The following is a 25200-nucleotide window of genomic DNA, read 5'->3' as shown; positions in this document are numbered from 1 at the left end:
ACTCCACACTGGCTTCCCACAGCTGCCTGCGCGACTCTCCCCGACCCTGCTCTGGCGGGGGGGGGGGGGGAAGGGGGGTGGTGCCTCGGAGTCTCAGCCCGGACACGGTAAGTAGAGCCCTGCAAATCCACAGATATCTGCAGACAACTTTTGCAGATCACGGATCAGATGCAGATACACATTTTTGTATCCATGCAGGGCTCTTTTTTATAGTCATGTTAGTAATGAGACACAACAAAGGGTATAGAACACAAGCATGGGGAGACAAGGGCATTTGTGCATACCAAAGATGCATAAATCTGGATAAATAAATAGCCATTGGAGCAGGGGGATTGGATCTGTGGGGTGGGGTGCTCTAATCACCAAGATGTATAGCAACCTCATGCCTATGTGCACTCTCTCTTTGGCCCAATGACTTGACTCTAATTACTTGGCCACAGTCAAACAGCTGCCACAGAGACTGAGGGAGCCCTACATCAAAATACCCCATAACCCAGTGGTTAGAAGTGGCAGATCCCTGTTCAAATCTATGTGTAAATTTGGGATTTAGATGCCTAAAGTGGCAGCTAGGTGCCTAAATCCTTTTATTAATCTAGCCCTATGTAAATTCTGTACAGAGAAGAGAAGGAACTCCATCTGGCTCCTTAAGGTTACTTCTGCTTGACAGATTTCTGCAGGAGATGACTGGTGAATGTAGACATATGTTGGACCCCCAACCTCCCTTTAAAACCATATTGAAAAACTTGTGAAAAGCCTTCACAGCAGGCTAGGTTATTGATGTCTTTTAAATGAAAACAAGACCTGTATGTCTTTCCAGTCTTGCAGAGAGGTGGGCCTCTGAGGCTCGACTTCCAGTTTTGAATTACACCAACATTATTTATTCCACTACATGTCAATGTTACCTTATAAAGGCTGACACAGACTTCTAGAGTGTTTATCTCAGGCTTGTACTTCAGTATCCATTTCATACTCAGAATTGCTACAAAGTGGTGTGTTGTCATTCTTTGGAATCTAGAAAAACATCTCTGCATGAGGTAAAATGTGGGTATGATGGTTTCCAGAATACATTGTTTAGAGAATAAATTATCACCTTATTTCTCGTAACAGATATAACTCAAAAATACGTATAGCCTTTGATTAAATAATAGTCCATGTTTTGAGAGTCGTTTTAGCTTAGTTTTTTGTGTTTTGTTGTTCTGTTATAGCACAGCTGCAGACAATCGTAAAATCTAACAATTTTTAAAAGCTCTCAGGTCATCTAGTCCATCTTTCTCCAAGTGCAGGAATGGCCTTTATTTATTGTACATTTATTAGTGTTTTGTCCAGTAAAGCTTTAAATATGCCAAGTAGAGATGAAGACACAGACTAATAAATCACACTGTCAGAAAGAATTTTTGCCTTGAAAGCCTTAATTTTCCCTGTTCTAATGTCATCCCATTCCTTGCTATTATACCTCCTTCCATTATAATAAAGAATTCTCTTTTTCTCATTGGTGTTTAAATCCTTCAGATATTGTAGAGTATCTTTGGGTCCCCAACCCCTTAGTTATCTCTTATTCAGGTAATAATGTCCATATTTAGCTTTTTAACTTTGCACATAGATCAGTCCCTACAACCGCCTCACCATTTTTGTTGCTCTTCTCTGAACTCCCAAATTACCCTCCCCACACGATTCCATTGTCTTTCTAGAAGTGAGGTGAGCTGAATCCAAAGATTCAAGTGAGATCGCACCAATTCCGTATAGGGAGACAGTATTGCCTCTGCTTCTGCATATTAAACTCAAAATTACACTGGCCCCTTCTACTGCCAGAAAACACTAGAAACGTATCTAATTTGCTTTCCACTGTCATCTTAGGGAAAGTTTACACTGCATGTGGAGGTGTGTTTGCAGCTTGGGTTAACATACCAATGTTATCTTTAATCTAGCTCGAGTGACAAAAAATAGCAACAAAGACACAACAGCACAGGCTGTAAGAGCATGTCTACACTGCCCCACTATTAGGACTAGAGGGGTGTATTGCAGTAGAGGCACGAACTTAATGGTCCTCTTTGAAGAGGACTACATTAGTATGAACTCTGGACCTTTAAGCTTGTGCCTGCAATGTCCACATAGGGGAGTTACAGTACAGCACCTCGGTGTGCACTGCTATTAACACCCCCTTACTCTAAACTGCAGGGCAGTGTAGACATGCCCTCAGCCCTACAGCTTCCAGGTTTTTCTTTCCCTTGGAATACCTGAGCCTGGAATGTATTAGCTTTCACATTTTCAGGATGAATCTTACTGTGGTATTTCTGACCATCTTTTTAATCTCTCTGTGTCCTCAGTGGTGTTCACAGCTCCTCCGAATGTAATATAATCTGAAAATGTTGTTCTTGTACTTCTTACTCCATTTTCTGGAAATAAATAAGGCTGGTCATAAAATTTACGGCTAAATGAAATCATACCCTATCGTACCCTAGCACTGACGCTTGTGCTACTCCACTAAACACTGCCTCGCGGCTGAATGCTTCGCTCTTTGCCATAACCCTTTGTGAGCCTTCCCTCCTCTGCTTTTGAATCCACATGACAGTGTTTGTAACCAGGCTGAACTGAATTATTTTTGAAATAAGTTTTTATGAGATGCTGTTACAAATGCTCTGTTAGAACAGAGCTATATCACATTTCCTGCTCTCCCTTCAGATCCACTAATTTTATAATTCCAACAAAAACACAATCCAGTTTGTCTGGGCTATATTCTCATTGTCTGTGAGAAGAACTTGGATTGATTAATAATTAAAGCCTTGATCTGGTAAGTCACTCTGCATAGGCACAGGAGTAGGCCCATACAAAAGTCGCCTGCAGGATCAGGGCCTAAAAATGTTGTTGTTGTTTAGAGCTGAGGAGTCCATGTACATGTTGTTATTCAGCGGTATCCAATGTGGATGTGGATGTCTCTCTCTTCTCTGACCTAGGGATGTCCTTGCAAACAAGATTAATTCATCTTAATGGCTTTTGCTTGATGAACTATTTTGAATATATAAAACAGTGCTATATGGGAAGAGAGAAACTGGTTTTCAAGGTCACGTTATTCTGTGCTGCCGGTGCAATAGACTATGGCTGTTGTTCCCAGCTGTAGAAATGCTCATTTTTAATCAGTGCTTGTTTCCCAATGTGTTTCAGTGTATACATGATGAGAAGCATTTCTTGCAATAAGAGTTTCCATATGACTGAAAAACTCAGTACAGCATTTCTCTCTTCTCACACCCTTGACTCCAGGCAAATTGCACATCGCTTTCCCCAACGAGGCCCCACCCTTGCAAACAAACACACACTTCACTTTACTCCTGTGAGTAGTCTCATGTTTGCAGGAGCGGGGCCCTAGTGGAGAAGTGCATGGGTCCTGATTGTTGGATTGACTGCATGTGGGTTCATGTTGCGTCTTGGTGTCAGTAAATTCTACAAAAGCTCTTATGTGGATGTTACTCACTTAGACCCAGATCCACAAAGGATCCATTGATTTCAAAGGAAGTGAAGATCCTAAATACCTTTGTGGATCTGGGCCTTAGTTATTCTCTTTCCACTCTCTGCCATCATCCTGAATGACAGAGTTAATACCACTGATGAGCTGAGTGGACCCATTTAACATCTTGTCCTTTTAAAGGAGAATCTCTGTTTTCTTTTTTAAGTTAAAATAAAACTAACAGTCTCTAGCCCTTTTCCTTGTGAAAATAGTCTTGAAATGTAGGGCCAGATCTTCTGCTGGTATAAATCAGAATAGCTCTGCTGTCTTCACTGGAGCCATGGTAATTTACACCAACTGTCTTGTGTGTTTGTCTTTTGTATGGCAACTTGAAAAGTAACATTAAAGGTCAACATCTGAGCTTACCAGCTGCTCAGTTGCTTCCAGTGACATGAAATGAATAAAGGCTGTCCCTCCAGAGAAGGGTCTTAGAGAGCAGAGGTTCACTAGATGTTGCATGTTTGGATGTCTTCTCCACATTCATATAATGGGCTGTCTTTCATTTCCCATTTGTGTAGGAATTGCAATGCCTATGTGAGGTTCAGATGTGGTTTGCTGTGATCCATGTCTTACGTGTCATCGTGAAGCCAAGTGGTTGTTCTTTAGGATCCATAATCAGGTCTTGGTTCTTGGCCCCACTGTTTTCCCACAGTGTCTGTCACTTGTCTTTTGGTGAAAGTCCTGAAATTTTGACAGCTAACCAGAAGGGGTTCCTGAACTTAAGGCAGGAGTTGGAGATCTTTGTAGATGAGCAAGTCTGGGTTTGTTATATGGTCATATTCTTGTATTGTGTCTGCTTGTCTTTGGAGGGATGGTGGTATGATACGCACAAAGATGGGGAGCCAGACCGTTGGTGTTGACTGCAGCACTCCTGTGACTCTCAGAGCAGTGTTCAATTGCATGTTGATAAGTTTCCAATCTATGCTACCTGCCCATAAGAGCCTGCAATATTCTGTTGCTGAGAAGACAAGGGCCAAGGCTGTCCACAAGGAAAATCTGCTCCCCACCTGATCCTGGTTATTTTGTGAATGTTTTAGGTGCTATCAGAATGGGTAGTGTTATATGCATTTACGGCTGAGTGCTTCCTGTCCTATAAGGGTGCATAATGTAAACAAGGCCCTGCATAATCATTTTACATATGTGAATAACAGTCAGATAGGCAGCGCCTATCCATCATGTTTTAGCTTATGACATCCATTCCCTTTTCTATAAACATGTGAATTCATAAGGAAAAATCAGCATTACTAAACCTCTGAGAAGAAAAGGCACTCAGGTCAGGTAATGCAAGGCAGCAAAAAATAGGACACTCCACTCCCCGTACATGTAATTTATCTCCATCACAAATGTGTGAAAGTAAACTGTCTGCCTTCTCACCTTAGCAGTAGCTTTTAGTGCTTGCACTGCTGGCTCAGTGCTGGTTCAAGTACATTTTCCAGGTGCATTAAGAAATAGATTAAAAACATGGAAATTTCTTATATTGCTAACTCCGTGATATCCAGGGGCTAGCACAAATGTGGGCTTTCTGCTTCGGCAGTGCCTATTTACTAGAGGTTCTCAGCCTGAACAAAGAAGGGCGTGGGGAAGGTAAGTTACATTAAAACAAATCAAAGTTAAAAACAAAAATGACCAGCTACAGCCTGAATGTAGTTAAAAAAACACAGGTGCTCAGTAAAAACTCAAAACTTAGGGCCAGGTAGTGAAAGGTTGCTGCCTGAAGATGCAGAGAGCCGCCTCCTCCCCATGTTCCCTTCCTTTAGTCTCCATGCAGGGACAGCCACAATGGCAGACCTTGCACTCACCTGAGCACAGTGACTGCTTCTCTCCAGCACAGCCATGGGAGATGGATGGAGACAGAGATGTGACCCCACCCACCCCTGCACCACAAAGGGGAGGGCATGCTACCGCCCCTTAAGGGGTGTGGAATAACAGCTGTGCTCCCGCAGTGTGCCTGGTTGCTCTGTGAGATACAGTACCTAAGAGCCATAATGCTTCTTAGAGCTCCTCATTAGACAATATGGTATCCCTAGTGCTGCAGAGAGCAGAGCTATCACCTCCCTGGTCTATGATGTGGTATCTGTGTGTATGCAGTGGCTTTTTGTGCCACTGTATCACACTGCAAACTAGCATCAAGTTTTTCCTTTGTTATTACCCCCAGCCTTTGTTTGGCATTAGTTCTTTGAATTTCCCCCTACCATTGAGTACAGTTTCTGGTTCTGATTCTTTTTTCTCCATTTACATTTTTTTAAATGGAACCTTGTAAACAAATTTGAAAAGGATAGAGACAAATGTTGTTTCTATGTCATCTGTATCAGTTATAGGAATCTTAAGTGTTACTTGTAACAATAGTAGGTAAAAACCAGAAGTTTGAAAAGTTTTAACATGAGTAATAATTTGTGGAAACACATAAAACTGGTGCTGAAAACTAAGTTGCTTTTTTCTCTTCTCTAATTATTAGGCTGATGTCAGGTTAAAATAATCCAAATAAGCAATATTCTTCACTGTTTGCACTAAATCAGCAGCTTTTGATCCCATTAGTAAACTAAAAAGCTGGCAGAAGATGATGCTTGTATTCTGCAAAATTGTGATTCTTGGGGGTTTTGGTGGTTGTTGTTTTTTCTATTGTTATTATCATAGAAAGTTTATATAGCATTTTTAGTCATCCTTAAAAGGGCCACATCTCCCAGTCAAAGTGGTAGGGTGAACAAAGTGTTTTGCTTTGCATTATCCCTCTGAACATGACACATGCTTCTGAGGCATGTTTACTGCAAAATTAAATGGAATCTCTTGGGACTCAAAACAAATGGAACCTTCAAAAGAAATCAATAGCTGGGGTTGCGGTTGGAGCAGCTAATGTCCCTCAGCAGTATATTTTTACATTGTATCCCAGCATTAGAGCTAAATCTGCTTAGATTCAATTAAAGCATTTTCCCCACCTTGTGTTTCATCCAAATCTCAGCTCAGCATTTACTGAGTACATCAGAGCACTTAATAAATCATCCTAATGAGAAAACAGAGAATTTGGAATATTAAATATACATATCTTATATTTGTAAGTGATTTTTATGTTTTATTTTCCACAGTATGTGGAATGTGCTTAAATTTCCTAGAAACAAGGGTGCAGGAATAATAATCTTGTTTCCTTTAATTTTTTCCCCTGCGTAACCCTAATTACAGGACCACTCAGTACGGGCACACTTTGGAATGAGTCACACCAAGGGTAATACTAGCTTAACTACACACGCTGTCATTGCTTTCTGTTAATTTGAAGGACTTCTTTGCCCACCTGGGCACTGTTGGGCTAGTAAATTGTCAACTGTTTGTTGTGGGCGGGTTGGGGAGGGGACTCCAATTTTGCTCAGGGCAGCTTCTCCTATTACCGAGGAAGCTGCCTCCAAACACTGTCAGTCAGCATAACAGAAGTTCACCAGAGACCTCTCAATGGCATTGGATTCTGCATTAAGAATGAGATTCCGACTCCTGGGGTCAGTGTGTTCAAGCAGGGAGAATTGGTGTTACAAAGCCACCTTCTCCACCACCGTTAGTACACAGCTTTGAACTCCTGCAGCAGAACTCATGCCCGTAAGCATCCATTCATCACAGAGCCCAGTATAGTGCTGAAATCTGCATCTCAGTTAAAAATGACCTCAGAGTGACAGCTGAATATTTACATTTAATGCTGTTGATTTACATTTTTTTCACAGTCATTTAACTTGGTGGCATGCACCCGAGTGCTTGATATTAGCAAACTGACCCTTATAGACCCAGGGCTGAGGATGGACATATTTTATAAATTGAACATAATTAAACCTAATGCAACAGTTTGTACATCATACCACTAAAGATTCTTGTGCCTCTCACATCGCTACATGCATCAGATGGGGAAGCTCAACAGCAGCTTAATGTTAGCTGGCATCTTGTTTTTCAAAGGCAGAGCTGTTGCCTTATATGGGATAAAATGTTATCCTGCTTTTAAGATGGTTCATTTAAATGTCAAGTGTTATGTGTCTTGGGCTTTCTTATAACATACCTATACCCTTCACCCCATCGCCATTATTCCAATAACAGGGGAATGAATAAGAGGAGTATTGACTAGTCTAGCCCAGTATCCTGTTTTCTGACAGTGGCCAATGCCCAGGAGCCCCAGAGGGAATGAACAGAACAGGTAATCATCAAGTGATCCATCCCCTGTCACCCATTCCCAGCTTCTGGCAAACAGAAGCTAGGGACACCATTCCTGCCCATCCTAGCTAATAGCCATTGAGACACATCAAATAGACACATCAAGCTGAGATTGACTTAAATCATAATTATAGTTGAAAACTTTAGTCTTCTTCTATAGAGTTTGGAATCTCAGACTTACTATTCTATTATAAAAAGTGAGTATGTCAGCACTGATCAGAAGTGATTCTGTAGGTCATTTCACACACGTATTAACATAGCCAGAATTGATTATAGGATCTATTCGACATTGGTGAGGCCTCATCTGGAGTACTGTGTCCAGTTTTGGGCCCCACACTTCAAGAAGGATGTGGATAAATTGGAGAGAGTCCAGCGAAGGGCAACAAAAATGATTAGGGGACTGGAACACATGACGTATGAGGAGAGGCTGAGGGAGCTGGGATTGTTTAGCCTGCAGAAGAGAAGAATGAGGGGGGATTTGATAGCTGCTTTCAACTACCTGAAAGGGGGTTCCAAAGAGGATGGCTCTAGACTGTTCTCAATGGTAGCAGATGACAGAACGAGGAGTAATGGTCTCAAGTTGCAGTGGGGGAGGTTTAGATTGGATATTAGGAAAAACTTTTTCACTAAGAGGGTGGTGAAACACTGGAATGAGTTACCTAGGGAGGTGGTAGAATCTCCTTCCTTAGAGGTTTTTAAGGTCAGGCTTGACAAAGCCCTGGCTGGGATGATTTAACTGGGAATTGGTCCTGCTTTGAGCAGGGGGTTGGACTAGATGACCTTCTGGGGTCCCTTCCAACCCTGATATTCTGTGATTCTATGATTCTATGATTCTAGCTACTGATATCTAGTGGCAGCTGGGCTTCAGGAACTCAATGTATGTCGGTCTTAAAGGGCAAGATTAATAATATCAGATTTGGGGTCAGGTACTTCTTGGTAAATTCTGTAGGGTTTTAGAGTATTTTCTGTAGAATTGTATTGGGTTCATCCTTGTTAAATTCTATAGGACTTTTCCACAGGGTCTCTACTAACACTGCCAATCTTGAGGTACCAACTCCGTAATGCTAACCCACTGTTTTTCTCTATCCATGAGGGCAATCAATGAAAGGAAGTCCTCATATCCCCTTCCTGCCTTTCAAATGTTTACTGCTTATTTTTATTGCTGCTGTTCTAATGAGTGCAGGAATATCTGGAAATGAACCTATCAACCCTCCTTATCAATAACCTTCTTTCTACATTTATAAGACACTCAAGAGTGCTCATTCAATCAGATTGATTGATTAGCCATGCATTATGATATTTTCTTTCGACAGATACATTATCTAATGGAAGGGAGCATCCAGTGGAAGATACCATTATACTTTTAAGGGGGTGATAAAAAGGGGGTTTTTTTAAATGTACCGCTAACTTTAATGGCCTGATCCAAAGTGCAATGATAGCAGTGGGCTTTGTATTAGGCCCTAAATCTGTAATTTGATTCCCAAATTCTGGGAAACCTTCTGGAAATCAGGTAGTAGGTACATCCATTCTGTTACTTACTCATGGAGATGATTTGCAGCTGCAGAATGGCAGGTCCGGTTTTATCATCCAAGTTGAGGCTTGTTTGAAAATGTGGGCAAGCAGCAAACTCAATCATAAATTCATGGAGTTTGAGGCCAGAGAGACTTGTGATAATTTATTCTGTCCTCCTGCAAAACACAAGTTATGGAATTTCGCCCAGGGATTCCTGCATCAAGTCTATAACTTGTGGTTTAACTAGAGCATATAATTGAAGAAAGGTATCCAAACTATGATTTGAAGATTGCAAGCAATGAAGAATTTACCATATTCCTTGGTAATCTGTAATCTGTTTCAGTGGTTAATTATCCTCACTGTTAAAATATGTACTTTATTTCCCATTTGAACTTTGCTGACTTCAGTTTACAGCCACTTTCTATGCATTTGTAAGCTAAAGAGCCTTCTAGTATCAGATGTCCCCTTGTGTAGACAATTATGGCTCATGATCAAGTCACCGCTTAACCTTCCCCTAAGAGTCACAGAGTCATAGTATTTCAGGCCAGAAGGGACCACCAGATCATCTAATCTGACCTCCTATACGTCTCAGGCCACCAACACCACGCATCCCCCACACACTGATCCCAACAATTGAAATTACAGCCCACAGAATACTAGGTATTACAGCCCACAGAATACTGATCTATTATGTGCCACAGGCAGAGAATAGGAGGGACCGAGGTTTACCAATGCCCAACAGTGACCTCCTTTAGTTTTACATTGCAAGGCATGATTTCCAGATGACAAACTATTCTTGTAGCTCTTCTCTGAACCTTCCCTGATTTTTCAGCATCTTGTTTATCGTGTGGCTACCAGAACAGGACAGAGTAGTAGTCTCTTCCCTGCTGTATACAGAGGTAATACAGCTTCTCTGTTCCTACTCAATATCTTATTTTATGGAAGTCAACATCTATTAATAAATACAGCAGGGATTAGAAAGTGAAAACACACTATGTGATGAATTGAAATTATGGTAAGTGCTCAAATTTACAGGCAGCTTCTAATTTATGCCTGTGTCATTTCTATTCATCTTCAAAACCAAAGTTGCTGTATGCTACAATACTTCCTGAAAAATTATCATGAAACAGCCCAAGTGCACAAGTGTGAGTATTTATCACAGTATTTCTTTAACGGAGTTGTAGCTTTTCTAATGCTTCTTGCTTGATATAACACTGTTCTTTCCATTTTTGTATTATTTTACTAAAATACCTGTCACTTTATTATATGATGATTACTGGGTTCACTTTTCTGTAAGCATATCAGCACTGATGCCAATTATGGGGGAGGGGAGAGAAGGGGGAAATAAAACCTAGTCTCGCCACAATTTGTGCCTGGAATATTAATGTTTAGTAGGGTAACTTCTATTGTGAGAATCTGGCTGCAGGAAGTTCTTCCATAATCTGATCCAATCTGTCTGTAAACAGGTAATATTCCCACCTTACATTTACTTCCTTGCCTTTATTCACTTAAATATTAACAGAACTTAAAATATTTTTCCTTATGGTTTGCTGTTTCAAGGGTTTTCCATGTAGGGCCTCCTCTGTCCCAATCCCTACTTCTGTATGTCATAGTAAGATGTTCCAACTACTTTTATGCTCCTAGACTAGAACTGATTGGACATTCCTTTTCTAATCTCTGATGAGTCAGAAAAATCATCTCTGACATCAGGATAATTCTACGCAGTCCATTTTATGATGTGTCTAAGACATTTATCACTCTGGCACCTGAGCACAAATAGGGCTCAACTTTTTCTGCTTCTCCATATACCTGACTTCGTTTTTTCCTTTTTTTTTTCCTTTTCTTTTCTCTCTTCCTCTGCCCTCTCACTTAGAATGACCATGGGAGGCGATGACTCTTCTGGGAGAGGGGATTATTAGAGAGGTGGGTCTTATGTTTAGCTATGTCAGGCTCAGGCTCTCCAAGATCTTCTGGTCCTTCCACCCCTGGGATATTTTCCCTGTACCTTGATCCTGAGAGTATCACCCTGGGTTTTACTGGCTGTATCATATCTGTGGAATGTGATCATCTTGGTGGTTTGTGGAAGGATAGGCAACTTTTGACTGAGGCTGGTCAAGTCCATTCGGGGCCCTGAAGATTGGGAGTAGGAGCTTTAATTCAATCAGAAAGGTCCAAATTTTTACCTCCCTATTTTTCCAATATTAAGTACAAATATAGTTTGGGTTTTTTTTAAACAAATGTTTGTTTATTGTTGCTTGAAAATAATGTCTGCAAAATAGCCAGAAGCCTAGTACTCATGTGCAAACCCTACAAAAGCAAACCAGCATGAGCTCATCGGATAGTATGTAGTACCTAAATGTGATACCTAAACATATCTCTCAGATGTCCATGGGATGTTATGAATACAGAAGGCAAAGGAGAAAAGAAACTACTTTGATGTCATTCCTTTAAATAATGGGGAGCTGGAGCCAATAGATTATAATTAACTCAAACCTGTGTTTGGGTTGAAAGCTCTTTAGAAGCCAGGAATGGCTGCAGGTGCTTTAAGGAGTGGTGGAACAAAGCCATCTAGCAATGAATGGTTTATACTGTGTTTTAGTAGATGAAGTATAATCACCAAAACAAAATGTGCAGTCAGTGAGATCCAAGAAACAGGTGGTGCACCTAATCATCTCAATAGCTTGGCAACAGCTATCTCAAAAAAATCACCGTTTCCTTATCTCTAATATTAGGTAACATAAGAGAGTAGAGTCATTTCAAGCATAAGAAGGTATCATGTCTGTAGTCTCTTCTGAACAGTTGAGAATACAAATTGTCCCTGTGTTAATTTAATGCTTCAGAACTCAATGCCACTTCTCTTGGGAGTACAGAAGGGTAATTAATGACAGAGGCGGGAGTTGGTTGCAAAGTTCTGAAACTGACAAATGTTATCAGGGGATCTGTGGGCCTGTTGAATTAGTTCCTAGGTAACATCAAAGTGAGATTATTAACTCGAGCTGGATGAACAATTTCAAAGTAATTTGGCAAATGTCGTCCTTTTTCCTGTGTTATTTGTGAACTGATTATAGCATTTGCTGTTTACAACAATAGATACATAATTTGTGCAAATAAATTGTCTGTGGATTGTTTGCAAATTGTCCACTTTAAATATTCATAGTTGGATATCTACAATTTCATTTGCCACCTAAATGACATTGTATAGTTTGTGTTCTCCAATTGGATAACCTAAAATTTATAACCCAGAAGGTACCTAAAGAAATCATTGTGGTTTTGATGATCTCAGGTAGAGGGTGAACTGAGGGAAAGAAGCACTTCAGGAAGAGAGGAAGAGAGAGTGAAAGCTTTGAATAAGCAAGCTTGTGAATTTTTGGACATTTAATATTTTTACTGTGCTCTTTAGCAAAATGTAGAGTATTATATTTAGCTATGCATGTGGACTCCGGATTTGAAAATAGCTAGGTTCCTTCCTGACTGTGGAAGAGAGAAAGCTATGACAGATTTATTAATGGTCTAGCAGGCTTTACGTTCAATTGTCTCCTGTCACATTCATGCCACGTTATTGTGTGTGTGTGTGCACCTGTGTGAGCCTACTTGCAATTGAAGTCAATATAGCAACGCTGATTTAAACCAGAGAAGAATCTGGTCCTCCAGTATCACCCTGTATTGACTACCAAATTAAAAAAAATTGTAGGGCAGAGGTCCCCAACCTTTCTGTGGGAATAGCACATTCCTATTCCGAAAAGACTGTGGTGGGCTCCAGACACCCCTCTGCCTAAATGCCGCCGAGAAACGGCAACGCTTCTCGGAAGCATTTCAGCGGGCGGTTCTCTGATGGCCGTGCTCAGCGGTGGCATTTCAGCAGCGCAGCATCCTGTGAGCGCATACAACTGTCCCGGCGGGCGCCATTGCGCCCGCGGGCACCACATTGGGGACCCCTGTTGTAGGGCATATTTTCAATTGGTGTAAATTGGTATCGCTGAGGATCTGGCCTGCAGTTTAAATGCATTTATCATGAAGTTCTGTTATTAGGACTGATTTATATACTTTGCACAAGCTGAATATCAGGCTGTGTTTGTGTTTCAAAATCTTTATATAGATTCATAGATTCTAGAGATCCATAGATTCTAATGCCAGAAGGGACCACTGTGATCATCTCGTTTGACCTCTGTACAGCACTATAGACCACAGAGCTTCCCTCAAATAATTCCTAGAGCATATCTTTAGCAAAACATCGAATTATGATTTTAAAATTGTCAGTGATGGAGAACCACCATGATCCTTAGTAAATGGTTGCAATAGTTAATTACTTTCACTGTTAAAAATGTATACCAGCCTCAATTTGAATAGTTTCAGCTTTGCCATTGGATTGTGTTATACCTTTCTCTGCTAGACTAAAGAGCCCATTTTTAAATATTTGATCTCCATTTAAATACTTAGACTATAATCAAGTCACCCCTTAACCTTTTCTTTGTTAAGCAAAATAGATTGAGCTCCTGGAATTTATCACTATAAGGCAGGTTTTCTAATGCTTTATCATTCTCGTGGCTCTTCTCTGAACTCTCTCCAGAGGGTTCCAATTTATCAAAGGCTAATGCATCGAAAGATCACATTCACTCTTTTGGCCACAGCATCACATTGGGAGCTCATGTTCAGCTGATTATCTACCACAACCCCCAAACCTTTTTCAGAGTCACTGCTTCCCAGGAAATAGTTCCTCATCATGCAAGTATGGCCTACATTCTTTGTTCCAAGAGGTATACATTTACATTTAGCCATATTAAAATGCATATTGCTTGCTCGCACATAGTTTACCAACCAATCCAGATTGCTCTGAATCAGAGACCTGGCCTCTTCAATTATTTTGCTCGGGACCAATGTCAGGCTGACTGGCCTACAATTACCTTGGTCACCCTGTTTACCCTTTTAAAAAATTGGCACAATTTTCTGTCCTTCAGACAACTTTCGTCCAGTCTTCTGGAACTTCTCCAGTGCTCCAAGATTTATTGAATATTGACATTATACAACCTTCATTTCTTGGTCTTTTAATGCTTCTAGTTGGAATAAATAATTTTTTAACTGGAAATGGACAGGACTGTCATGGAGCCAAATAATTCCTCAGTGTTATTAGATTTGTTTCAAACTGGCCTGTCCACCATTAAATAATTGTTTCCTATTACTGTGCAGACGTCCAGGCTATATTCCATCTGGAAGTGCCTTTTTTTTTTTTTTTTGGTGATAATGGTATTTCTAATATAAATGGCTTGTTCCCATAATGTTTGAAACAAGTATTGTTATCATTATTACTATTATTTAATATTTATATTACAATAGCACCTAAAGTCCTTAATCCCATTTTGCTAGGGGCTGTACAAACATAGAATACATAACTATCCCTGCCCCAAGAGCGAATTCATAAGGGATGGAGAAGAAAAGCAGAGATCTCTTCTATGGAAGAGGTTTCAAAAGGATGAAGGACACAGAACACTGAGACAGTGTTTAAGGTCTGGTAGTTAACTTTAGGACATTGCCATGACTATGATTTTTCCTATGGGTTTTTCCCCTTTAGGATGATTTCCAGCCTGCAGCATCAGAAACCAACTGGGAGTCAGTCACAAGCTCTGTCTCAGTAAGTAGCTTGTTACTATTTTGCCCATGAAAGGATTGGTAGAATGGCTTTCAGTCCGATGTAAATGCATCTGCACAGGGGAATCACTGCTTGACCTGTAAGCAGGAGATTAACTGAGACGTGTTCTTCAAACTCATTCTAGACTGTCAATAATTTTTAGGGAGCAGAGGGTGGAAGGCAAGAAATGTCAGCAGCTATTTTAACCACATAGGATGGCCAGTGCGTAAATACTTAGCACTTTCAAACTGAATCTTCCCAACAAAAGAATTCCTTTACATTTTGAGCTATAAAGTGTCTTGGTCTAAACACATGAGCATATTTTGCAATAATTAGCATTAAAGGCAAGCCGGTAGGAGAATGGATTAACTTTTTTGAATGTTCATTATTGAAGATTTTTTGTATCACCAGCAATTTAAATTAAATCTTAATTCGACACTTCATTTCATGTAACTAAATATGACTTTTTAAAAAAGAAAACCCAATTAAAAATCTCCCCATTCCTTCACTTTACTTGATTTATGTCACAGACAAAAAATCAGCTCCTGGCAGCATTTTTAGGCAAAACTTAGGGTGCGTCTACCACTGCAATTAAACATCCACGGATAGCCCAGGTTAGCTGACTGAGGTTTGCGGTGCTCCAGCTGGGGGGCTGTTCAATTGCAATGTAGACATTCGGGCTCAGGCTGGAGCCCGAGCTCTGAAACCCTCTCGAACGCAGATGTTTAATTGCCATGTAAACATACTCTTAGACTCTGGGACCACACCATGTGGGAGAGTAATGCAGGCATCAAACTTGGTAATGGTACAGTCCCTCTGCCATATGTTGCGTTGTCCAGTCCCACACTCTCTGTGTGTATTCACTTGACAACTCCTTTTATATAACAAGTAGCAAGACAGATAGTGATCGGAGTGGAACTGACCTGTTAGGTCAAAGCTTGGAACACACTGGATGATGATGAAACTGTTACAATACTTATCCTTCACAGTAAAATGCTTTGAGATCCTTGGATTAAATCTGCTGTATGAGTCCTAATTCTGAGTAATAGTATTATCAAGGGTCTGGCTCTAGTAAACATATTAGAGGTTACCATGCAGAGGATATTAGGCTGGTATTTGGTAAATCATGTTCTCCTTCTATGATCACTCTTTTTCCTCCTCCTAACATGTTTAGTTTTGTTTTTTAAAAAAAAGCTTTGTGCATTTTTATCGGACACAATATGTCATTTGAAAAAATGGGAAATTGTCTTTGAAAATGGAAGAGAAAAGCTCCCTCATCAGGTAGCTGTGATCCTAAGATCAAATTACACTGAAAACATTGTCACAGTGATTGCCCTCACCATAGTAAAGTGCCAAAGATGTAAAATAATAATCAACAGCCCTTTTCCTCTGGAAAGCCCTTCACCAGATTGTTATTTCTATTTGTTGTATTTGCTTATGTGGCCCTTAACACCATAGTATCAGAGCACTTCAGAATTATTATAACTGTTTATCATCTCAGCACTCCTATGGGGTAGGGAAGCATTATCCCCATTTTACAGATGGGAAGCCTGTGGCTGAGCCAGAAGCTGAGCCCAGGTCTCTTGGTCCAGTTCAGTGCCACAGCTACTAGACACTCGTTCCTTCCCCACAGAGCACACCACAGTTAGGCAATAAGAATCAATAACCTTATTTCATAGCTAGGGAAACGGAGGCGGAGAAGATGAGCAATTTGCCCATGACCACAGAGTCAGGGCGAGACCTCAGGGATGCCTAATTCTTCAGCATAAAGAGGTTCACAATTCTACTGTGCATCTTCAGTCAGCATGGTAGGGCAGAACTTTAACCTGTCAATCATGGGCATAGTTATACTTTGCTCCTACCAGCCTAAAGACCCACTGTAAGATCTTGCAAGAAAAAAAAAACATTTGGGCAAGCACATATGCATTTTCCTGTTCCCAGGTTTGAGCTCAAATCACTGAACCACACTTCATGCTTTTCCTCATGAGGTTTAGAGCAGCACATCCGCCATCTACCTCTAGCCTAAAGTGCTGGAGCCCATGAATAACCCCAGAATGAGATCTTTCCCCCAGCAGAGCCATTATGTCCAGTCCCCATGTCTTGTGGTTTAGTATATCATGATACAATACATGAAATACAGAAAGATTTCATCATCACTAATAAAATAGCAAGTATCAGAGGGGTAGCCATGTTAGTCTGGATCTGTAAAAGCGGCAAAGAGTCCTGTGGCACCTTATAGACGCATTGGACCATAAGCTTTCATGGGTGAATACCCATTTCGTCGGATGCATTTGATAGAATAGCAATGAATCATAATGGAGACCAAATGAACTAATGGTCTGGTTCGGATTAGAAAAGAGCTGCCAGTGTGTCTTATGAAACTCACAATATGTTTCAGAGTAGCAGCCATGTTAGTCTGTATCCGCAAAAAGAACAGGAGTAGTTGTGGCACCTTAGAGACTAACAAATTTATTAGAGCATAAGCTTTCGTGGGCCACAGGCCACTTCATCGGATGCATAGAATGGAACATATAGTAAGAAGATATATATATACATACAGAGAAGGTAGAAGTTGCCATACAAACTGTGAGAGACTAATTAGTTAAGATGAGCTATTATCAGCAGGAGAAAAAAACTTCCAACGTATCTGTATGTATATATATATATCTTCTTACTATATATATTCCATTCTATGCATCTGATGAAGTGGGCTGTAGCCCACGAAAGCTTATGCACTAATAAATTTGTTAGTCTCTAAGGTGCCACAAGTACTCCTGTTCTTTTCACAATATGTTGACTGTTTAAGTAACTAACAAGAAGGATAACTCTGAGCCCCCCCCTCACATTGTAATGTTCTTCTATGTCCTCTCTCAGTCACAGAAGCCAGATGGCACAAGCTTTTCATAAATCTAATAATTAGCTCTTGGCAGGACAAAACAGAGGCAGCTTTAAAGTTACTTTTGGGTCTGTCACATGATATAGCTGCCAATAGGTTATCTGAGCTACAATAATTCCTCTGCGTTGCCTATTGCTCTGAGAAAGTTGGGCTTTTTGTGTATGTGTGAACTGAGTTGAACTCCTTATAAAGTCCTGAGTAGAGATTTTAAAACCCAAGAAAGTGTGAATTCCCCCTGCTTTTATTGGTTTGACATATCCTGCAAATCCACAATCTGACCTGCAAGGCTCTCACAAAATGTAAGAAAATGTATGGCTAAACACATACAAACAGCACAATTCTCATCTAAATCTCGTACGTGTGCCTTTCTGAATAGAGCCCCTGACCTTTTTGCATAAAAAGTACTGGCTGCTCCTACTTGAGCTAAGGGATATAGTCTATTAATTCCATTAGCAGTCCATTAAGTCCATGAGAGTGTCTATATCCACTTTGCGGACCAGCCTCTAGAGGACAACAAGATCATATATACTTGAGTAGGTTTGATGTTCCTCCAGTGGAAGGCATGGGAATAGAAGGCAGTCGATTTGCAATTCTGCTACTTATGCCGCACCCTCACGTCTTTCTCCCTATCCCCCTTCCCTTTGTTCTTTGATGGGAATTTAGGAACTGATTTTCTCTTTTGCTATAATTACAAACCAGTCACTAGCCTCACTGATTTCTCTGTATAGTGGGTTCCTAGTGATAATTTAGTGTGTTTCTTTTTTTACCATAAAAGATTATGTAAGCACTGTACATGACGACTGTGATTAGAACACCGAATTTCATATAGCATTGTTTTATGTATCAGCACTTTATTCAGCTTACTGATGTGAGATATTTTGTTCTCATGGGGGTCCGATTCCCATCTTTTTGGCAATGTTTTTATTCCAAGGCACTTAGAAGTCAATAGAGGTTCTTTGCTGCGTGTCTTCCTTTTAATGAGTCATGAATTTTTAGAGCCGTCTGCATTGTGCCTCATTTAACACTGGATTGTAGAAGGGTTATGAAAGTGGGCCCACTGAAACTTATTTGTGATGGGTTCTGTGTTAAAGGCTTAATAATTTCCAGGCCAATACTGTTTAAAAAAGATCCTTTATTTCACATGTATGTGAAAAGACAGACGTTAGTAACACAACCCCCATTCTCATCTCCCCATGTAGTTATGATAATTAGCAAACTGCAGTCTTCTTTTCATGTCAGCACTGTATTATGATATTTTTATTTTTTCTTTCTCGTGTCAGATAATCTGGAAGGTCCATATTTGTAGCAAATTATATACAGTAAAATATCAAGGACTCTAAAGACTATGGCAACATTTTCTGGTGAAGACAAAGTTATATTTAAGTAGACTGGATTTTTAGTAAAACTAAACAGTTTTACTCAGGTTAATAGGCCACTGAGTCCAGTGGGACTACTCACCGGAGCAGTGCAACTTGCATAGATTTATAGAGTTACACGTGGAAGCATTTGCAGGATCAGGCTAAAATCGACCTTCTGGTGGGGAATTCAAGTGCTGTATGTCTCTGTGGGTATGTCTGTGCTGTAATCGTGGGATGTGATTGTAGCTTGAGTAGACATACCTGAGCTAGCTTGGATACTAGAGCTGTGAAGCCATGGCAATGCCGGTTTTATTCAATATCTTCATAAATGATCTGGAGGATGGTGTGGATTGCACTCTCAGCAAATTTGCGGATGATACTAAACTGGGAGGAGTGGTAGATACGCTGGAGGGGAGGGATAGGATACAGAAGGACCTAGACCAATTGGAAGATTGGGCCAAAAGGAATCTGATGAGGTTCAATAAGGATAAGTGCAGGGTCCTGCACTTAGGACGGAAGAACCCAATGCACAGCTACAGACTAGGGACCGAATGGCTAGGCAGCAGTTCTGCGGAAAAGGACCTAGGGGTGACAGTGGACGAGAAGCTGGATATGAGTCAGCAGTGTGCCCTTGTTGCCAAGAAGGCCAATGGCATTTTGGGATGTATAAGTAGGGGCATAGCGAGCAGATCGAGGGACGTGATCGTTCCCCTCTATTCGACATTGGTGAGGCCTCATCTGGAGTACTGTGTCCAGTTTTGGGCCCCACACTTCAAGAAGGATGTGGATAAATTGGAGAGAGTCCAGCGAAGGGCAACAAAAATGATTAGGGGACTGGAACACATGACTTATGAGGAGAGGCTGAGGGAGCTGGGATTGTTTAGCCTGCAGAAGAGAAGAATGAGGGGGGGATTTGATAGCTGCTTTCAACTACCTGAAAGGGGGTTCCAAAGAGGATGGCTCTAGACTGTTCTCAATGGTAGCAGATGACAGAACGAGGAGTAATGGTCTCAAGTTGCAGTGGGGGAGGTTTAGATTGGATATTAGGAAAAACTTTTTCACTAAGAGGGTGGTGAAACACTGGAATGCGTTACCTAGGGAGGTGGTAGAATCTCCTTCCTTAGAGGTTTTTAAGGTCAGGCTTGACAAAGCCCTGGCTGGGATGATTTAACTGGGAATTGGTCCTGCTTTGAGCAGGGGGTTGGACTAGATGACCTTCTGGGGTCCCTTCCAACCCTGATATTCTATGATTCTATGACTTCAGCATGGGCCATACAAGCCCACCTGGAACCATGGGTAATTGCTCGTGTGGCTAGCCTGCACTGAAATGCACACTACTGTGGATTCACTGCTCTGGGACCTGAACTAGCTTTAATCAGGTATGTCTATTCAAGCTGCAATCACGCCCCATGATTGCAGTATAGACATACCCTTTAGAGGACAGAGGGATTCTTTTCTTTCATTTTTCTGTCAATTTCAGTGTTTTAACTGAGAAAATAAAAGTCTGAGTTTTCCTGAATTTATATCCTGTGCTGTTATACATTGTCAGCAGGTGATTTAGTATGTCTTTAGAGAATGACACATCTGCAATCAGTTCTTTCTTGAGTATATTTTACACAGAAATTAGGAAATTTGAGGGTAGTTTGGGGGGAAGATGATATTAGGATATTGAATATTTGGGAATTGAAATTAGGACTTTAGAAATTTTGCTACAGTAAAAGTAAAACTCTTCTCTATAAATGCACATTAGTTATTAAAGGTCAGTTCTATCCTTAGAGGTGACTTAACTCCAACTGAACTCAATAGATGTGTATGCATCTAAGGCTGTGGTGTGCAACCTGTGGCCCATGGACCACATGCAGCCCGTCAGGATAAGCTGATTGCGGGCCACAAGATATTTTGCGAACGTTGACCATCCGCAGGCACAGGCCCCTGCAGCTCCCAGTGGTCACGGTTTGCCATTCCCGGCCAATGGGAGCTGTGGTTGTCCACCACTGATCTAAGGCCTTGTCTACATGTGTCATTCAGGAAACCTAAGGCAAATCAATTTAAGGTGCAAAGTCAGTGCACGTTAATTGAAGTGGTATGGTGACCCCCATGTGGATGCTCTCATTCAGGAGAGAACTGAGGCCATTTTACTCCTGGTGAGTGAGAGCATCCACATGGGATTTAATTTATGTGCATTGACTTCACACCCTCAGTTGATTTGCCTTAGCTTTCCTGATAGTCCCCCACATAGACATGGTCTATGGGTAGTATATGTTCCTAAATGCTTAGAAATATTAATCCCTCTTTGATGTGTGTGTTTCACCACTTACATTGTGTAGACCCTTACATTACAGTTTTCTAATTTCCTTCAGTATTTTTTTTCCAAATTCTGGTTTATAAACATTTGAAAACCAGAGTTAATTCTTCATTTCAAAGGGCCAAACCTTGAAGTCTTTGTTTAGGCCTTGCTTATGTTAACGCTCCAAGAAGAGGAAAGATTGTCCGTGGTTAGAGTATTAGCTTGAGCCTTGGGATAGATTCCTTGCTTTGCTGCAGACTTCCTGTGTGACCTTGGGAGAGTTGCCTTGGTCTCTTTGTGCCTTAATTCCTTATTGTACAGTGGGGATCTACCTCACAGGGGTGCTGTGAGGATAAATACCTTTAAAGCCTGTGAAGCACTCAAATGCTATGGTAATGAGTGTCATATATCTGTAGATACTTCAATGAGATTTTTGTCTCCATGCAAACTGAGGAAAGGACTACACCTTTTAGGTACTGCCTTACTTTGGGGGCAAGAGAAAAGCAGCTCGTGCCACACCCTGTATAGGAACATAACATACATGCTGGCTGGTGTGAAGGGCAGGATGTAGCTCTGCCTTCTTCCCACCCTTACTGGCCCCCTTTGGAATGGCTAGCACTGTCCAGCAGCATTAGACCGGCTCACTCCTCCATTCACCTGGCAGCACCTGTCCTTGCTTGGAAAGGTGGGCAGTGCTTTTCTCCCTGGCCTCCTGGCACAGCATGCCGGGGCATGAAGCCATCTGGCTCAGTGCAAGGAGCTCAAAAGATGGTCGAGGGTGATTAACAATACCAGGAGTAAGGTCACTGTGTCAAAAGACAGAATCTCAGTCCAATTTGGGGTCTTGCCTGGATTTTCTGTGTGAGTCAGCTGTGAGAAAAATCTCTCTGTAACTATTGACAGTTGTATTGAGTGGTGCTGTAATTTTTCAAAGTACACTGAGCTGTATGTCACTCTTAGGGGGTATCCTATCCCTCTCCATCAGTGACCGACCCTACCCTCACTGCGGAAGCACTAGACCAGACCATCGCTGGATTTGACACCGTGGAGGAGCTGCTCAAATACTTTAATCCTGAATCGTGGCAAGAAGATCTCGAAAATCTGTACACAGACACTGGACATCATTATCGAGGCAGGAGCTACCGTGACAGAAAGTCCAAAGGTAGGAAGAGACACTGTACATGTTCTTAATTCCAGGTGTTTGCTGTACACTTCTCACAAATGCCCTTTGATTGCTTATCAAGTTCAGATTCAGATACCATTACCCATGCCGGAATCAATGGGACTAACTGCAGAGCAAGGAATTACCCAGCACAACTAAGGATAGGAGAATTTGGAACCTTAATCATTTTCAGTCTGTTTGATTAAGCTGGCTTCAGCCTGTTAATATTCACAAATGAAAACACAGGCACCTGAAATTATGTATGTTAAGGACAGATGGTTTTCAACTTCACCCTAAAGTATTATTTTGCATGTAAGGCATAGGATTCCTAAACTCTCACATGCCTTTAAACATCCTGTTTTAGGATTGTTCTGTGTTGAGTGGGGGATAATTACTTCTATCACATTGTACTTAGGGAAGCATCTGGCACAAACACCTGTATGTGCAGCTGTTTTTTGTTTGGTTGGTTTTTTTCAGATGTGAACATCTGATCGATTTCCATTATGTAGATGGGGAACATTATCATGGTTTAGCATTTTTAACTGTAGTATAACAAAGTATCATAGAATCATAGAATATCAGAGTTGGAAGGGACCTCAGGAGGTCATCTAGTCCAACCCCCTAAAGTGTGCATCTCTGGATTATGTGTCTCTTCTTCCCCCTCCCTCCCCCCCCCCGCCCTCTTTGGTACAATCCATCCATCAAATGCTAAAGTAAAAGAATGTTAAGTTAATGACACAAACTAATAATGATGAGGATGCACTGAATAGAAGGTCCAGCCATGACCTTGAAGAAATAAGCACAATGCTGCCCACTGAAATAGTACTGTTTGGTGGAGGAGGTATCTTGAGAGTCTAGCTCAGTTCTTCTAAGTGGTCATCGCTGTAGATTTTAACAGCTAATCTACTGAAACGTTTAACTCAGATTATGAATTTTCTTAGTACTCTTATCCTACATTACATATTCAGTATACATGTATTCTTATGTGTTTTGCTGAATATTTTTCTTAAATAATTAGCAAATTATGGGTCTGATTCTGCAAGCCCTTCAACCTATGGAATTCCCATTTAATTGCAGTTTGTGCAAGGAGAGACATGAGTTTTTTCTGATTTTTTTTTTTTTAGGGTCAGCACTGAAAATAATATTTGCAATTAAACTTCAGCAGCTGAGACCTTAGTACAATTTGATTTGAAACTGGACACATATAGGCCTTCATTTTCAAAAGTGACTGACCATTATGGTAACCTCAATTTTTGCCTGCCCAACTTTAAAGGAGCCTGTCTTTTAGAAAGTGCTTAGCAGCAACCCTCTGAAAACCAGGCTGCTTTAAGGCACCCCAAAATGTAAGCAACCAAAACCACTACAATTTTTTGGAAATGTAGGCCACATTTCTTTTGTTTAGTTTGTATTAAATGCTGGGACCAATCTGATCACATTTGGAGGCCAGTGAAACATAATCAGCTATGTGTCTCCTATTCCCAGACTGGAGTCAGCGCTGACGGAAATGTACACAAAAGACAAAAAGGAGCTGATTTGATTTTAATAGAGGCTGACAGGAGACCCTGATCTCTTACTGAGTTTTCTATCCAGATTTCACGTGAGTCTCAGATTAAATCTGATCCCAGTGCAAATGTACTGTATCTAAAGCAATGTATGCTGTGTTTTATCCATTCTGATCAGATTGGCTCCCAATACTGATCCGACCTTTCTGGTTGTCTGCAGGAAATCTGGATTAATTAGGGTTTCTCCACTGAGTACAATGGAATTCAACTCTTTGGCCTAGCAAACTGCTATGAAAAAGTAAAGCGTTTGCCAATGTATTTCTTAATTCAGGATGTTTTTGTTAGCGCAATGAGCAAAAAGTGTTGTCGTTTTTTTCTCCTCCTTTCTTCCAACAAAAGAATGGTTCTCTGCTACAAACACTATACATTTCACTCCAAAATGATTATATTCATTATAAACCTGGTGTGACACTTTCTCAGGGTGCCCAAGACTAGGTCACCATGTTATCCTCCTCTCTCTGCCCCACAATGAGAGGGAGTCTTTCTTGTAGTAGCCAGATGTCAGCTCCCTGACACTGCCTGCCCTTCAGCCACTCCAGCGCTCTGCTCAAGGCTCTCCCAGCCCCTGCTTGATCTACTCTAGTCCCTGAACTCCCAGAAGTGTCCGTGTCATGCGGTGAACCACTGATTGCTAGACTGGCACCTCCTCCTGATACGCTTGGGATTAGCTTGCGGCCAATGTCCCCCTGTCTACGGTTTGTACACTGCCACTTTGTCTCTGCTGTCCACTCGCAGCCCCTCTCTCAGCTCCAGGAACTGCAATGTCCTCTGCATGGCACGGCCCTCTGGCCATGTCACTATCCATGTTCCCCCCTTCCAGGAGAGGTGGGCTCCTCACTAGTCCTAGGCAGTCTTCCCACTCACTGCCTTGGTGCCACTCAGCCAGTGGCTGGTAGGGGAACCCAGGCCTGCCCTCTTCTCCGGGTTCCAGCCCAGGCATCTTTAGCTCAGCTGTCTGGGCCTTCTCTCTCTGGCCTCACTGTTCTATTCCTGGGCTTCTTCCTACCACTGGTTCCCTTCTCTTCCTGGGCCTACCAGTTCCTAAGCCTCTTCCCAGGGAGTTACTTCAGTCTGCAGTCTCCACTCACTCCTCCCTTTCTCCTGGGAGTGTCTGCTGTCTCG

The 25200-nt window shown here is 41.3% G+C and overlaps 1 protein-coding gene across 3 annotated transcripts in view; it reads left to right on the top strand.

Annotated features, from left to right (window-relative positions):
* PDGFD (platelet derived growth factor D) overlaps nucleotides 1–25200 on the top strand; it is a 194923-nt gene that overhangs the window by 135866 nt on the left and 33857 nt on the right. For 2 of the 3 annotated variants that reach the window (XM_073338478.1, XM_073338469.1), the window contains exons 4-5: nucleotides 14757–14816; nucleotides 22315–22516. In XM_073338478.1, coding sequence (XP_073194579.1) covers nucleotides 14757–14816; nucleotides 22315–22516 — 262 coding nt within the window. The remainder of the gene's footprint in view (nucleotides 1–14756; nucleotides 14817–22314; nucleotides 22517–25200) is intronic. The other variant, XM_073338486.1, reaches the window with a different exon arrangement.

This window comes from Lepidochelys kempii, chromosome 1 (assembly GCF_965140265.1).
Source record: "Lepidochelys kempii isolate rLepKem1 chromosome 1, rLepKem1.hap2, whole genome shotgun sequence".
Classification (NCBI taxonomy): domain Eukaryota; kingdom Metazoa; phylum Chordata; order Testudines; family Cheloniidae; genus Lepidochelys; species Lepidochelys kempii.
The sequence above is the reverse complement of the archived record's forward strand: the minus strand, read 5'-3'. Positions and strand labels throughout refer to the sequence as shown.